We start from the raw sequence: 16,858 nt of genomic DNA on the forward strand, positions 1-16,858 counted from the left end.
CCCGGGCCGCGGGTCGCCTCAGGGGCCCGCCCGCACCGCGCGGCGGGGGAGGAGCCGCCGCCGAGCCAGGCTGTGCCCCGCCGCCGCTCCTGCCCCTAAGGAGAGCGGCGAGGGGGTGGCGGCCTTCACTACAGCTTGGCGGAGCGCCGGCGGGGAACGGGCAGACCCTCCCCGCCCAGGAGGAACGCGCCCACTTACCCGCTGAGCCTCCGGCGACGACTTGGTGAGAGGCCTCCTCCAGAAAGCCCCCGGGCTTCCGAGCCATCCTCCCCCGCGCCGCGGCGGCGAAAGGCAGCCGGCGCCTGGAGAGCGGCTGCGAAGCCGGGGCCGGCTCCGCGCTGGGCGGGTGGGGAAGAGCCGGGGGGGAGGCGGGAGCCGCGGTTATCTGCGGGGGGCGGGGGGGGCCGCGGCAGGGCCGGGAGGGGCGGGGGCGCGCGGGCCGGGCCCCCGCGCTGGCGGAAGGCGCGCGGCCGCGCAGCGGCCTTTAGTAGCCGGCGGGCAGAGGGGGGCCCCGGGCAGGGCCCGCGCTCGCAGCTGCTGGCGATCCCGGCGGGGAAAGGGCTCTCTGATCGCTTCCAGCCGGGAAACCGGCAGCCTCTCTCTCTCGGGCAGAGCTGGGGCGGCCGGCGCTGGGATCGCCCTGGCTGGGGCGGGGAGGCAAGGCTTTGGCGGCCTGTCAGTGAGCTGACGGGGGAAGGCCTGTCACCTTCCTCAGGCTTGTGCCGGTTACTCCTCGCTTCGGGGCTGGTGCCGTACAGCACAACTTGCAGTCTTGCTCCCACCGCAGCCGAGACCCACCTAACACCATCAGATCGGCTGGTGCCCCACTTCCAGGACGGGTCGGTGGTGCCGTTTGGCTCACCAGCTGTCTTTCTGAAGCATACTGTTCTTTTAAAACCTTTAGACTTTGGTTCCAGCCTTTCAGTGTTCAAAGGACACGGGTATTTTGTCACTTGGAGAGCAGCTATTGCGTGTCTTACGGGGACCTATTGGCCCATCTTAGTAAACAAAACAGTGCCAGGGCTTGGGCTCAAGCGCTGGGACACGGTCAGTGCCGTTGCCGACAGTCCCCAATGTCGTTTTTGCCAAGGCCAAACCGTGCTCTTCCAGAAGATGCCAGGGTACAACGTGGGGGACAGCATGGGCTCATCCCCAGAGGCGGCACCATTGAAGGGGAAGAGAGTTCAGCCATATGGATGCAGAACACACAAGGATGTTTATTCTCAGGGCCGGAGAATGGGCATAGATCCATTTTGTTTACTAGTACAGACATAGTCTTTTTTACTTAGAGCCAGATTCAAAATGGCACTCAGGTTAATAAACTACAGCTTAAGCACTTAATCAACAACTGAATACCTAAATGTTTCTATGGATTTGGAGCCTGCAAAAGTTGGGAGCACATGCAGTATTGCAGGTGGTCTTTCACTTTTCCTGCTGTATCACAGACACTTCTACTGGTGAGATCCCTAGGTTACCAACATCTAGCTGTAAAGATTTCTTCTTTGTCTCCACTTCTTCTCTCCCCCTAACTCTGACTTAGAACTGTGGTTTCTCATACTCTTCTCTGTTTCCTCCTTGTGCACGTAGCCCACAGCCTCTAGTATTGCTGATTTTTCTTACCCCAAGGGAAGGCTTGTCCACTCTGAGATTGACCTTTGCTTCTTTTCTTACAATCAGGGGTACGTACAAGCTGAATTACATTGGTTTGGGGGAGAAAACAGAGCTACTGTTGATCTCAAGGGCACGTTTATTAGAGTTAAGAAGATGGATTTAAGGAAATGGCTCTTGAATAAGGTGCTAGACTGTTTGTTTAACCAGTCACGTAGATAATTTGGGATTAATTTTTTTTTTTGCTTTCTTGCTAACAGCCCTACAGTGTTAACAGAGACAAGGATATTCATTTTCAATCAGAAATCTGTCACGTTATCTTCAAAGCAATTCTGAATACTGTGTGTGATCTTGAGCATCTTGAAATAGAACTAGGAGGCTAGATTTGCTGGCACCTCTTCAAAAGAGAAGGAAAAGAAAGGTAGTTTTTACATCCTTATTTTTTAACTTCTCTCCTCTGAAAAGAAGACAGACTGCTGTTGCCTTACATGGGCATCAGCTTATGCTAAACTCAAAGTATAGCTAATTTGTAACTAGGTGCATTTATGTATTCCTGCAGCACAGCTACCAAAGACAAATGTTGGTACCCAGTTCTTTCTCTATTCCTTAATAAACATATTATGTTAGATCTGTTTCTTACATCTGAACAGTATATTTATGTGCTGTTTTCCACGTCTGAGATAGGTATTTAACTGCAGTCTGCTGTCTATATACACTTTATTTTAATAATAGAGGGGCTTCCAGATGTTCATTTAAAGACTTCAAGGAAGAGAGGGGCTTCCAGATGTTCATTTAAAGACTTTGAGGTAGTGACTTTAAGGTAAAATCCTAGGCACAGTGAATCCTAGGCGCACCAGAAGCATTGTGCTAAAATCGGGATTTCATGACAGACTGTAGGAATATATGTAGCATAGCAGAGTTGAAGAGAATATGTGCTGGTTTTCCTCGCCCTCCAGTCCTGGAAAGGTACCTTTAAGGTACAAGAGAAACCTGCATTTGTTATAATAATGCCACATCTTTTCCTCAAGGAAAATGGAAAAGTTGAGGAGAAAGTCCATTGTGAAGAAGGGCATACTTGACTACTGTAAAAGTGAAGATGAAACACCTAAAGTTGATAGACAGGAAAAATTAGCATTCTGGCATTCTGATGGCCAGAATTCACATAATCAAGGAGAAAATAAAGGACAAAATATATTTTAGATTGGGATTAAAATGCCATTACTAATTTCATAAACGTGGAAAGCAGTGCAGTCAGGGACAATTTGGTTTAGATAGTGTTGTGAAAGAGAGACTTCTCAGATCACAGCTCTCCAGATTCGATGGGTGGAAATATAAAGGTTACTGTTAGACTGAGAGAGAGAATCTGGAAATAAATTAAGCAAAATAATGAAAACCTGTTAGAAACAAGATTCATCTCATTTAACTGTCCACCTCATTCACTGGGAAAGAACCTTTTTCTACCAACAAAACCCCAGTGATTTTTACATGAGGAGCATTTTGAGAAGGAAAGATCCGTCAACAGCTTACAAGTGGGATTTGTGCACAAGGTTCTGAAACTACAGTGTTTTGATCCCCCTTGCAGGCTTTTCTGGGAATCATTTCTCAAATCTTTCCAAACACGTTTTCCTGTTTTGAGGACGGATTGCAGGTGCCGTAGCATTTGGAAGCCAAAACTTTATAAAAGTATCTTTGGGAAAGTATTTTCATGAAGTTGTAATACTGTTCTGATATATTAGTTTGTGGAGTTTCTGCGAATGTTTTGTGATAGTTTAGCACAAATGTTGGTAACTGAGTAGAGGTTCCAAGCTTGAAAGGAAATGTAGCGTTTAGTAATTTAGAACAAAGATTAGAGAAAAACAACAGTTTTATTGCTACTGAAAAGTATGGGAACATAGAAAATATACAGAGAAGTGTTAATAAAGTGTTAAAAGACTAAGACCCTAATTGCAAGAAGGAATAATATTCACGTATAACATTCAATTATATAATTTGCATGCATCAGAAAATAAACAGTAACTTGAATTCTTTCATCTATGCAAGAGCAGAGTGGGGATTGCTGCGGGAATACAGAATAACTCATTTAAATTAATAAACTTTGAATGTGCTGACCTTTAAGTAATTAAAATCTCAACTTCAATGTTTCATTAACATTTGCATTAGTTCCCTTGGTTTGGCTCTTTGAGACTGCTGCTCAATAAATATAGCAGGATCATCAAGTCTCCCGTGTTCCGTATCATCAAAAAGCAGATGCTGAAACATCACTACTTTTTTGTTCCAGAGATGTAGGTCTTGCTGCGCAATACTCCCTTTGATACAAATAGCAAATCTAGTATTAAGGTGGACTTGCTGTAGTAGTTCAACAGTAAAGAGAATTTGAAGTTGATCAGAGGGTGTGGAAACTGGTTGGTTAGATTTGTTTTCCGCAGAAGGTGTCACTGCAACAAAAAGGTTTACATGAAAAAACTGAAAAATAATGTTCAGAGGGTGTATAATTTAGATAAAGATATGTTTACAGAATGGCATTACACCTGCTCCTTAAAAAAATAAACTCTGCCATTGTTAGGAAACTATGAAGTATGTCTCGCAGTATTCAAAACCCAAATCTGTTCACCTCAACACAGTTAAATTCTCCTGCTGAAAGTCTCTTTTATAGATTGCACATCTCCATCCACCCCTCCCTACTCTCCCGCAAAGGGCGACCTTCCCACTGTGCAGGTTTCCTAAAGCACTTCGAGGCTTAACCCCGTTTTCATAGGGCCTCTTCCCAAACCACTTCCCAAATGTGCGCCCCTGCGTTCTCCTCCCTAATAGCCCTGGCAGGGTTTCTCTCTCCATTTGTGACTCCTGCACCCCTTAGCAGGGAAGCCCGTTCCTAGCCAGCCTGGGCAGCGCTCCGCTGCTCACCCCCCAGAAAGGAAACACCTTTTCCCTCTGGGGCGGAGACGCGGGCAGAGGAGACGCCCGCTCCCGCGCCCCGTGCCAGGGACGCCGGCAAACCAGCCCCTCCGGCTCCCGCACGCCGCAGGCCCCCGCCTCCCGCCAGCCCCCGCGGGGCCCGACCCGCCGCCGCGGCCGTCCCTGCGCCGCCGCTCCCGCCCGCCGGGCGGCGCCGCCCCCGAGCCCGAGCCCGAGCCCGAGCCCGAGCCCGAGCCCGAGCCCGAGCCCGAGCCCCCGCCCCCGCCCCCGCCCCCCGCGGCCGCGCCGCCGAGCCCCGCCCTCGGGCCGCGGCCCCGCCGCTGCGCGCGCTGGGGGACGGCGCGCGCCTGCCTCTCCTCCCGCCCGGGCCGCAGGGTCCGCCCGCTGGCGGGCTTTGTTGTGGAGGCGGCGGCGCGGGGCCGCCCGCAGGCCGGCGGCGGGGGAGGAGCGCGCAGGTAATGGGCTGGCGGGGCCCTTCCCTCGGCGGCTGCGGCCCGGCGAGGCCGCGGCTGCTCCGCGGCGCTGGGGTTTGAACTTGCCCCGTCTCCTGCGGCGGCGTTGGGCGGCGGCGTTGGCAGGGGCCGCTCTCAGCGCCTCTTGCCCTCAGCGCCTCCCCGCGGGCAAGCGGCCCTGCCCGGCCTCCTCGCCTCCGCCGCCGCCCGGCCTGCTCCGCCGTCGCCGGGCCCTCGCTCCGCTTACCGGCTGCAGGGGCCGTGGCAGTCCCCCCGGCGCAGCCGCTTGGCTGGGTTACCGTTACTTCCCTCTGACCGGTCGCCGCCGGGCGGCCCCCGGCTCGCCCGACCTACCGCCCGCTCTGCAGCCGGAGGGACGGGGAAGGAAGTTTCCTGTGCGGGGATGCGCGATGTGGAGTTTCAGAGGCTGTCAGCTCCGCGGGGAGGGGAGGGGCGGACAGGCTGCGCCCCCCGGCAGGGAGGGCGGGCAGCGCTGGGAAGGTGGCTGGGGAGTCAGAGGTGAAACCTGTCCCGAACAAGCTCAGGAGGTCGGTGCTGGGTCTTCAGTGGCCAGTGAGAATAGGCTGTGGAGGGTATTCAGAATAGTAAGAAATTAAAAAAGCAAACCCACACAAACAACCCCTACCAAAATAAAGTTTGCAATCTGTGCTTTTTTCTTTTTTTCAAATTTATGACTTTGGAAAAAGATCCTTAGGATGTCCCAATGAATTGTATATCTCAGCTTCTAACATAAGTAAGTTTCATGCTAACCTGGTTTCTTGATGGTGTTTTGAAGGTCCGTTTCTTTTGAGGAAAAAGACTATGGTTTCTCAGTGTGAGCAGTTTGGAGGAAAAACATTCAGTAGGTTTACCCAGAGGCCTGTTTTATCCAAGACAGCACACCCTCCAGTGTTTGCCCGTGGAACAATGACAACTTGGTCTAGGTACGACTTGAGAAGGTTGAGGTGGTTGGAGCTGGGTGCTGTAGGAGTTTGCTCACCCTGAGTTTGGGAATTCAGAGTGCCCTGCAGCGACATAGTGTCTTTTTTAATATTTCAGCAAGTTCTAACTACTGTTAGAATAGCCCTAAATTGCAGTGCTTTAGTCATGAAAGAAAAATCAGTTAACTACAGAGATGCACTTCTGGCTCAGCAGATCTCGGAGCTGCAAACTCTGGAGGTTGTGAGACCTGTGGGTCCTAGGGAAATGTAGTGGTGTTCTGGCCTTGTTCTTGTACCTGTCCTTGAGCATCTGTTCTTGGCCAGTTTTGCTCTGGGAGTATACAACTTCGGTTCAACCTGAAACTACCTGGTTTGGATTATTTGCTTATTTAAATATATTTTATATATTTATATATATAGCACTAACTTAAATATCTTGTGAGGTTTAACAAGATTTAAAACTAAGTCATAACTGTTAAAGTAAACATGCTGTGTTATGTGGTAGTTCTGTTTTTGTTTTGTTTTGCTTTTAAGTATGCAAAATGTAGTCATTCACAACAAGGTCCTTCAGCTGTATGAGATGTGTGAGGCTGAGCTGTATACACCGGTGAGGTACCATTTGCATGACAGCTACGAGTTCTTCAGCCTGTCACTGGTACAGGGATCAGTACTGATTTCAGGCTCTTGAAAGTGATAAACTTGTCTTGCCCATCCAGCTAAGGAGAAGTTACTGCGGTTCTGGTTGCAGTATGGGAAGTCAAGGGAGGGACTGAGAGGTAAAATTATGTACAGGATTTGAGAAAGTAGGGACAGCTGCTGCTGCAAGTTTTGGGGGAAGGAGGTGGAGTTGTGAAGCTATGCAGTCACTGCTGCATCTGATCACTGGGAACGACAGCATTATCAGGGAGATTATAGCCCTCCTAGGACTTGGTAAATCTGTCTGTGGAAAGGACATATGGTAGCAGAATATCCATTTTCCCTCCTGGCCATTTCTTCACTAGTATTAGATGTTTTGTCTAGTTTTCTTCTAAATATCTAGACCTGATAAGGCTCAAACCAAACTAGTAGATCTTGTAGTCAGGAAGATCATATACTATTTTAGATTTAGTAAATTATTCCTTATTGTAGGCATTTGTATATATGCTTTTTGTAGTTATTACAGGTTTTCATATAGTGATATTGCAAGTTCTTTACAGCCTGATTCCCATTATAATTTGTAATGGGAACTACTCTGTCCAATAGTAGTGGGTAGCAAATTAAATTTTAAAAATCTGCTCCCCAGTTTTCACGTGATAACTAATTAGACTTCTTGCCTTTTTTTTGTTTTGTTTTGTTTCTGGATTCACTCCTTTAATTATTAGTTTGCCCCTTGTGGAGAAGGAAGTGTTATTTTTGTTCTTTGCGTTCTGTTATTCTATCTCCCTGCTTGTTAGAAGTTATTCTAGATGATGCTAAATTAGAAATGGTGTTGTTATTATACCATTATTATACCATACACTGTTATGGCGTTACCCTCTTTTCTTGACCAGTAAGAAACAAAACAATTGTCAGGCTTACTATTGCTCTTGTAGTGAGGCAAACCCAACGCATTGTATTACTGGCAGAAATAGGAGTACGGTGCTGATGCTCTGTGGCCCAGATCTAGCTTTTTGCAATTTGTGGGGGTTTTTTGGTTTTGAGGGTGCCTAGGTTAGTAAAAATGTAAGGAAGTTTTCAGAGCTTGCTGGAAAGAGTTAGAGGAGGAGGGAAAATATGGGTTTGGTCATTCTCTGTGGAAAGAATCATTAAATTATTCACTAGAATTGAAAGCAAGAAGGTACACATGAGCTGAGGGTGAAGGGGGAGAGTGTCCTGCCTATTGATCACAGTTTTGTGTAAAATCAGTCATGTGAGCTTGAGAGATATCCTAATTAACCTTTTTGCTCCCTCCTCTTAACATTTTTAGGTTGTCAAACCAAACATATGGCAGAGTAGATGCTGCATGTTAATGGCAGCGTGCAGATAGTGCAATGTTTTTAAACTATGAATTGCAGATCTGACTTGATGTTCACTTTAGTGCAGATCTCTCAAATCAATGCAGAGGCTTCTTTTCATTTTTAGATCTGTTATCCTATATGGGCAATAGGTGTTTTGAAACTTGCTTTTAGAACAACCAACCAACCCTTCTGGGCTGCAGTCTATTAACAGATTTAACTACAGGGTAATGTTGCAACTGGCAGATATTCCTGAAAGTATGATTTCTGGCTTTTGCCTTTTCCTTTTAAAGGAAAATGGTTTTGAAGGGGTAATAGAAATGGTATTGAACCCTTATTTGCAGAACAGATACAGCTATGGAAAGAACCAGTGTGTATGCTCATTTCCTAAGATAAATCTCTGCTGCTTTGAGCCACCAGTTTTTTAAGCGATAGGATGGTTGGCGTGCTCCCTGCTGGCCTCATGAGCTGTGGTACAAAACCATAACAGCAGGCTTCTGTTTTCCGTGGTGATTCTTGATGTGGACTTTTGTCTGTTAAGGACAGGTTAAAATGCAAACTGGCAGTTTCTGCAGAGTGGTGGCCTTTGGTATATTAAAGAATATTATATATTAGAATTTTGAAAATATTTTATATTAAATATTGCTGGGATTGATTTTTGGTTTTCATAGTATCAGTGAATCAAATAATACTTTTTTGAAATGTTCATGTGTGTTAGTGACAATTCTCTCAAATAAATGGAATTTCTTAAGCCTTCTTGTATGAAGTGTGAAACAGGCACTGCTTATCTGTCCCAAGTACAGGTAACGGAGATATGATTGCTTAAATTGAATGCCAGTGGATAGCTGTCATAATACAGTATGTGTTGTTTATGGGTTTCCTCTGTATGTTACTGAATATCAGCTACACGTGAAAACAGCTTGTTGTATTTACTGTGCACCTTTACACTTGGCTGAGCCTTGTCAAAGAAGTTGTCAGATTTATTTCATGCTTTTCAGAGGAATTAAAACTCAGTGGTTCAGTTAATTATTTTGAAAGCGTTTTTTATTTTGAAAGCTAGAGTTGTGGCACCTGTGACCTATGGTCAACTTTATGTTGGCCACCAGAGTACGTGTACAGCTTGTTTTCTTTTCTTTTTTTTTGTTTATCAGTCGTTTTCTGTTACAGGCATGTAAAAGGAGTTTATTGGGTCAGGTGCCTAGTGGGACGCTATTTGTACATGTGCTGTGAGTTCAGTGTGATGCACATGCCCCAGATGACTTGCAGGGTTGCTTCTGTGGGTTCTGGAGTAGGGAAGGGGATGAAGGGCTGAGTAGGGTCCATGAGCGACTCTACAGGATGTTTGCCATTATTGTTGCTGAAATGTATTCTGGAAATTCATGTTGAAAATGGCATATAATTCTGTTGGTGACTTTATGTGTAGTTAAAATTATCATCAATATGTTGCTCTCAGTTTTAGCAGGGAATAAAATATATGAGATTGGTTCACAGTATCTTTTCCTTATTAGAAAGTCAATATAGCATCTATGGTATCATTTTCCTCAGTATCACTTGCTAGAGTAGCAAACCAATGAACAGATCCAACTTCCCTTTAAGTGAACAGCAAAACTTCCATCGGTCACAGCAGCGTGGGATTACACTGCAGGTTTGGAAGAAATAATTGGTAATGAGTTCGCCTCCTGGAGGGCATTAATTTTTGCACCATGAAATCCATAGTAAATTGAGTTAAGGAGATCCACATAACATGCTGGTAGACAAATGTTATCCTTTCTGTCCTTTTATGTAAATCTGTTGAAGACAGAATTTGATCTTTTGGTTATACGTTCATTTAAATAGTAATATTCCAGCTAGCTATGCACTAATTTAAATGTTAAGTGTGAAATAAATTAGAAAAATCTGATCTGGTTCAGTAATGTAGTGTTAGGACAAAGAAGGATTAAAATGCTTGGTTATTGATTAGCTCTTCAGAGGTAGGGGTGGCAGTCCCCATCAGGATTTGTAGAATGAGAGCAGGGTTGTGTCTGAATCAAAACTGTTCTGAAAATGCTGTATGATGCTCCACTGTGAGAGAATTTAACGTGGGATCAGAGATTGCTGTACTTGAAGCAAACAGATTGAATTTTTCATGGGGCTTTTAAAATGTACGAATCTCGTAATCTATGTTGACTTGTACTTTAGCTTATAAATAAAAATGTCCACTTGTAAAGAGAGTATTTAGTGCTGAAGAATTGCTTCATGGTTGTGTGTGTGTATGAATTACACTTGTTGGGACCAGAACTAGAAATTGTCGTTAGTTGCCAATTTAACACATGAATGGTACTAAGCTTAGATTGGCTTGGGGAAAGGGAATAGGGCTTTCTGAGGCATGCCAGTTGATATGTATGGAAATGAAAAGTATTAAAAGATTTATTTTTTGCAGAGCGTTTACACAATTAAAAATATTACTGTGCGTTGTTTCAGTTTTTAATGCACAAAGTTAAGTATGTATAAATCTTTGTATTGTGAACATTGATTCTTTTTCTTAGATGTCCTTGGCCTGTTTCCTTTGTGAGTAATCAGCTCTGCTGTAGCTTTCTTTAATTACACTATTTCCAAATGTATATATTTGACCCCCTCTCTTTGTTAATTCTATTGTATCAACAGGTGAGGAAGTGGAACTATTCTTAGTGCTTACATATTACATCTGATAGGAAATAAAATATTAGTTTGTACTATGTTTTTGGGGTTTTTTCCTACGTATTGTAGATTTAACTTCATTTTAGAAGCTTAATTGACTGCCAAAAAACTTGTAGCTACTCAGCTTGTAGCTGAGTGTAGTTAGAGAACTCAGAATACTAAATTAGAATAATTAGAAAATTATTCTAAGACATTTCAGTGGCCACTTCAATGCTATTGAAAGAAGTTATGCAAAAATAAGTGTGTTCTTTTTTTAAGCATTCATTTCTCTCAATAATAGTATGATACAGTTATATATTTCTTTAAAAACATCTAGTCCTGTTTGAGAGAGATTAGATGGTGAAATGTGAAGAAGATACATACCTAATGCAGTGTCCTGTCTGGATATTGTCATTTATGCTTGTTATAGTTGCCTAAATTATACCCACCCTATAATAAAATCATTAGTATTGATATAATAAATTTATTAGTATCAGTATCATAGTTTAATAAAGTTATTAGTATTACTTTTAGAAAGGCACAATTCAGTTTTCTCAAGTACAGTTGTTAAATTCAGATTTCTTTTATTTACAGTTGGACTTGCTTTAAGATTCTGTTTCTCAGTGTGTTGTCCTTAGATTCTGTTTCTCAATGTGTTGTCCTTGTGGTTCACATTCAAGTAAATAAAATTTCAGGTTCTGTAGGATTTTGCAACATGAGGTGCTCCATAGGTGAGAATGTGTTAACTTGGTTATGTAACTTTTTAGATACAAGCATGAGAAACAAAGCAGTATTTTTCATCATGTTTTTGTATAGTGTGTTTGTACGTGTGCACAGATACAGGCAGTTTTTCCATTTTCTGTTGTAGCAGAGTATTAGGATGTGGTTTTCCTTGTCTGAAGTTTGACATAAGCACTGTATGACCAATTTGCTCCTTGGTACCTTCCTTGTAATGAGGAAAATAGCACTGTGAAACATCCACCAAATTTTAAGATTTGTTGACTGTTTTGTAGCTCTTTTTGTAGAGCTACAAAAATGCGTTCTGATTTTGAATTTATGTATTACAAATATTCCTAGATGAGCAATACAGGTAGTATCATAGACATTCAATTGCTCAGTGTAATTAAAGTAGGATAATCAAAATACTCAGATACCAATTAAATCTGTTTTCACAGATGCAAGTTGACTTTTTTCCACTTTTTTTTCTTTCTTTTTTTTTTTCCCTCTGCTAGTTGTCAGGATACCATGAGCTTGCTGACAGTGTAAACAGTTTAAGATAGAATAAAAATTAGTCTTGAAGTAGTTAAATATCTCAGTTCCCATGATCTATATCTGACGAAAAACAAACAGTATTTAATAAGTCTGTATTCTTGGATCTGTTTGTAATGGTATTTATTTTCATTAGACCGCAAGAATCTTGAAGTTAAACTTTTCTCTTTGCACCTATGTGTGATGAAAAAGGATGTGGTTCCACACCTATATCCTTCTCAAGTGTAGCCTGCATTGATGTCATTGTTCCTTAAAGACATCAGCAACCCCATAGTTCTGCTCAGTTGTATTTTAAAATGCGTTTTGATTAAAAATTGAATTTAGCAAGTGAAAAGCCACCTTCAAGGTTTAAATTTTGCTTTTCCTTCAAGTTAAAACAAAAAAGAAAAAAGGCAGCATTCTGTTCTCATTCTGTGGTGTTATGCAAGTTAATTGTAGGAGACTTTGTCCGTTAGTCTCTTCAACTATCATTTTAGGGGGGTAAGCTAAATTGGGAAAGCTGAGCCCCAGGAGGAACTGCGTGTATTCTCTGGTGTCCTTGTTCACTGCTTCTCCCTGCCTTATAGGATATCCCGTAGTGCCTGGGGTTTATTACTCCTTGCTCCGTTCCTGCCTTCTTGCTGTGACCATCCATTGGTTGTTTCCAGGTATTCCTGGCTAAATTATTCTCATCTTCTCCTAAGGTATAGGTACAGTGTGAGGGATGTGGGTATTTCCGTGATTCCCTTACCCTGACCCCATTGCTCTTGTGCCTCTGACAGTACTGAGCCCCACTTAGCTGCCTTCAACTTGGCGTTGAGTGTGGGCAGGGTATTTAAAGAAAAGAGGTGGGGAGGAGTTGGGGAGCTCATTGCCCTTTTCCTGCACTGTCTCTTTTCTTGCACCAAGTTTTAAGTTAGCTGCTGATCTTGCTAGACATGCCTTGGAGAACAGAACTGGGGTGACTGGCCAGCCATTTATCAGCCCTTGCCACCTAGATGTGATCGCTGGTTGGGCAGGTGCTGTCTAGTTTCTCAGCTGTTGCTCCACAGTCACCACAGTGAGCTTGTTCAAAACAAGCTCAGGTAACTACCTGAACTGCTGCACGGAAGCGATAGTGCTGCTGCTGCTTTCTGTTCCGGCTTCTCTTCTGCAGCCTGAGCTCGACAGGGTTGGCTCATGGGCACAGAGGGGTCCTGGGGAGGAGAAGATACTGCTCTTTTTCACTACCAAACATGAATTGAAGGCAGAGTGGGGTTAGTAAGGCGAGGGTTAAATGGCTCAATTTGAGAAATGCTGCATATGACCGCAGTAGCCAAATTAATCTTTACATTTAGACATACTATAGCGGCATGAGCTGCAGTTGCTACAGTGCAGAAATACCCTTCATGAAAACTGATGGCAGTCTCCTACTGAAACTTTATTGCTTCCGTACATTTGAGGTATCGTCTTTTTTTAAGGAAAAAGACCACCTCTAATGCCTTAAATTGTGCAGATATTATGCAATTAATGTTCAGTAGTTTCTCTGAGTTGTCTGTGTTTGCTTATCTGCTTGCTTTAAGAAGGAACAATAAAGCTTTACATCTGGACTGGGACTGTGTAGTCATATTGTTGCTTCTTGTAGAAAAATGGTGGTTCTTTAGAACAGTTTTTGAGATACATTTTACCAATATTAAGGGATAATAAAAGACTTCATACACGTACAACTGTTTCTACCTAGCATGTGTGAGTGCATGTATTTGGTTGACTGTTTTCTTCTGAACCAGTAGTGTTTTTGGAATATCCTGATCTCATTAGGAAGCGGAGATGTGAAATAGCTGTTGAGATTTTAATTTTTTTCCCACCAGCTCTCCCCGTGGGTGTGCAGGACCGCAAACCGGTAGATGGAGCCCCGTGCCAACAGCCAGCCTTCAACAGGCTGGTGGGAGTACCTGCAGCCTCCACCCGGGAGCCAGGCAGGAGAGGCTTCTTGAGCGTGTGTCTGTGACATGTTCTGTTCATATGTAATAAAGGAACATGGTTTTAAAATTACACGTCTAGGATTAGCTGTGCAAGTCCAGGCAGTGACCATGTGCTGAGAAGCTTAGGGACAGTTTTTCAGTGTTCATGGGGACAGGCGATCAGGTGAAATACCCTGATCTGTTCTAGAGCACTGCAAGTATGAGAGCTTGTCTGGTAGGCCATGTGTCTTTGCTTTTCAGTTAATTTCTGAGTCAACTGCTTGTCGTTAGGCAAATCTTGATTGAGAACATTGAAAACAGGATCTGTGGGAAGCTCTTAAGAAACTTACAAATCAGAATTTGCTTTTGAAATTTAAGTTTTAGGATTTGGGTTTGTATTTTTGTTTCTCACTACTGCTAACTACTAATCCTTTTGAAACTATATTTTTGAGTATTGAAATTTGTTGAATAGCACAGTTCATAAATTCAAAATAAGCAGTAGCTAATCTTGCATATTCCCCATTTTGCACGATGTGTGTCCACACCCTCAGCCCAGCGCTGTAATGCCCAGTTCAAGTAACTGATATAGTGGACTTGGTTTGTTGACATCTGTGCAGGCTGCTTGTAAAACTCTGAAGAACATGCAAGTTGCAAACAACTTCCTTCAGAAATAAATTTGCCTGATGTGGTTTTGTATGTAGACTAGTTACTCTAGTGCTGAACAGCAAAGTGCTAATTTTATTTGAAAATGTGAGACACAGTTCTTAATTCCAAAGGGAGAAAGGAGGATAATGTTTTAGTGGTAATAAGAGGTAGTAAGTTTTTATTCTGTTGGGGGGGGGAGGGGGATTGTCATGTTTGTGCCAATAAGTATATAGTTACTTGAAAAATCTTCCAGATTAGGATTATTCTGTGATTGTAACAGGTACACAATTTGTATAACATATACCCTGTATTTCTTATTTGAAATTCTCGATGACTTAATGTTTACATTTCAAAACAATGGGAAGGGTGTGAGTCCCTGGTGTTCTTGCTCTGACTAATATTTCCGTGCAGTAACACTCCTGTACAGTACCTTATATCCCAAAAGAAAAATGAAGTAGTTCTCAAAGCCTGCAGATTTGTCTGATGACTATATGAATACTAAGCTAAGTTGCAATCTGAAATAAACTTTGGAAATGTGTTTCTGCCTGCTGTTCATTATGCATGTGAAACCTGCATTCAGATGGTAGGGAATGGGGTTAAAAGTGAGATTGTGAAAGCATTTGTCAAAAATAAATTATTGAGTTAGAATTCTGCTGGAATGGTATAATTTGGTTTACTTTATTTGTTTTGATGGTTAGTAGTCACTTTTGCTTATGGTTTGGAAAAATGAAATTATCGGTTTTCTTTAACATGGCACATAGCAAACTGTAGCACACCAGTCCTTCAAACCCAAGTGTTTATTACATTTTGGCGAGGGAGCTCTAGACAGTATTCCAACTTGTTACTGTTTCAGTGCATTCAAAAAAAACAAACACAAACCACAACTATGAACATCCTTGTGCTTTGGAGGGAGAAAAGAAAAACCGTGGCGTGGTGGGTTGACCCTGGCCAGCAGTTAAGCACCTGCACAGCTGCTCGGTCGCCACCACCCCCAGCGGGATGGGGGAGAGAATAGGGAGAGCAGAAGTGAGAAAACTAGTGGTTCAAGATAAAGACAGTTTAATAAGCAAAGGAAAAAGAAGAATGAAAAAAACAAAAAACAAGTGATGCAAATAGTCATTCACCACCTCCCATCCACAATCATACCAATGCCCAGCCAGTTTCTGAGCAACAGCTGCCTCGGAAGACAAACTGCACACCTCCTTCTTTGCCCCAGTTTTTATTGCTGAGCATGACATTATATGGTATGGAATATCCCTTTGGCCAGTTGGGGTCAGCTCTGTCCCTTCCCAACTTCTTGCCCACCCCCTAGGCTACTCTCTGGAGCGACAGAGTGGGAGGGGGAGAAGGGAAAGCCTTGATGCTGTGCAAGTACTGTTAGCAATAGTCAAAACATTGGTGCATTATCAGCACTGTTTTAGCCGTAAATCCAAAACATGGCACCATGCAGGCTGTTATGAAGAAAGCTACCTCCATCCAAACCAGACCTGGTACAAGTAGTAACTTATTTTTCAATAGCAAAAATAGTCTATTTTATTCTAGAAACTGTTATGAAAAGCATTTTGTAATTTCATAGAAGCATATATTGATGTTAGAAGCTTAGCTGGATATACATCTTAAATTTTTGAGGGAGGAACACATAAATTTATATGAATATCTACTTCTGTTAGTGTAATTTTTTTTAATAATTTTTTTTGAAGAAATGTGACTTCTATGCAGCAATTGGTCACTGCAGTGACTTTTCACATATAACTGAAGTTTCAGCATATAGATTTGGCATTAACGATGTATCTTAAACCATCTTTGGATTGTTAGAGCACAATAGAGTGGTCATTTTTGAATTTTTATTTAGTTATTATCAGAGGCAGTGATATTAGCACAAAAAGGAAGCTGTAGAATAATATAAATATTTTACTGGAGTGTTTATAAAAATAAGCCTTTTCCTCCTCAAGGGAATGGTTACAAAGTTTTAGCTCGTGTTCTTGTTAAAGGAGAATTTTCTTTGGAGAGGGAGGGGGCTTCTTCAGGAAAAGTTTGACAGTAAAGCTTTCAATGAAATACAAGGTAGAGCCGAAAAGACAAAATGTCCAGAAAATGGCATTCCAATGAATGTTTGCCCTTAGAAGCAAAAGAAGAGCTTGTAATAATCTTGTATGAAACATGAAATGAGTGGTAGAATCAACAGGGTGGGTTTACTGGTCATTAATAGGTGGGGGGAAAAAAGACAAGCCTGCATTAAACTTGGCCTTAAAATGTTTTTAAAAAACAAAACACAGAAACACCAAGTCTTGCACCTGCCAGTGCATGGAGAACATCATGAAAAGATGACTGATAAATGTTTTTCTGTGCTTGATGCATCAGTTGAATTTGGCAGTTGCCCTGAAGAAAGTGGAGACCACCTCCGTGTGATTTCAGCATTCCTTATGTATCAGCACCTGATTCTTTTGAGAGACATTTAGATTTTGTGTAGTGCCTGAAGC

The 16,858-nt window shown here is 43.0% G+C and overlaps 2 protein-coding genes across 22 annotated transcripts in view; one reads left to right on the forward strand and one right to left on the reverse strand.

The window, feature by feature from the left end:
- Window positions 1-5,394, reverse strand: part of SLC25A21 (solute carrier family 25 member 21) — a 272,979-nt gene extending 267,585 nt beyond the window's left edge. For 2 of the 6 annotated variants that reach the window (XM_072864536.1, XM_072864535.1), the window contains exon 1: window positions 199-894. Coding sequence is in view for 2 of the 6 variants with exons in the window: in XM_072864533.1 (XP_072720634.1) it covers window positions 199-265 (67 nt within the window). In the remaining 4 variants the exon portion in view is untranslated. Of the gene's footprint in view, window positions 1-198; window positions 901-3,717; window positions 4,044-5,223 lie in introns of those variants that run through there. The other 4 variants (XM_072864534.1, XM_072864533.1, XM_072864537.1 and 1 more) reach the window with 4 other exon arrangements.
- MIPOL1 (mirror-image polydactyly 1) overlaps window positions 135-16,858 on the forward strand; it is a 210,207-nt gene continuing 193,483 nt past the window's right edge. For 5 of the 16 annotated variants that reach the window (XR_012043000.1, XR_012043001.1, XM_072864518.1 and 2 more), the window contains exon 1: window positions 4,841-4,979. The gene's annotated coding sequence lies outside the window, so the exon portion shown is untranslated. Of the gene's footprint in view, window positions 224-4,839; window positions 4,980-5,772; window positions 5,921-16,858 lie in introns of those variants that run through there. The other 11 variants (XM_072864522.1, XM_072864521.1, XM_072864528.1 and 8 more) reach the window with 5 other exon arrangements.

Source organism: Ciconia boyciana, chromosome 6, assembly GCF_034638445.1.
Source record: "Ciconia boyciana chromosome 6, ASM3463844v1, whole genome shotgun sequence".
Taxonomy (NCBI): Eukaryota; Metazoa; Chordata; class Aves; order Ciconiiformes; family Ciconiidae; genus Ciconia; species Ciconia boyciana.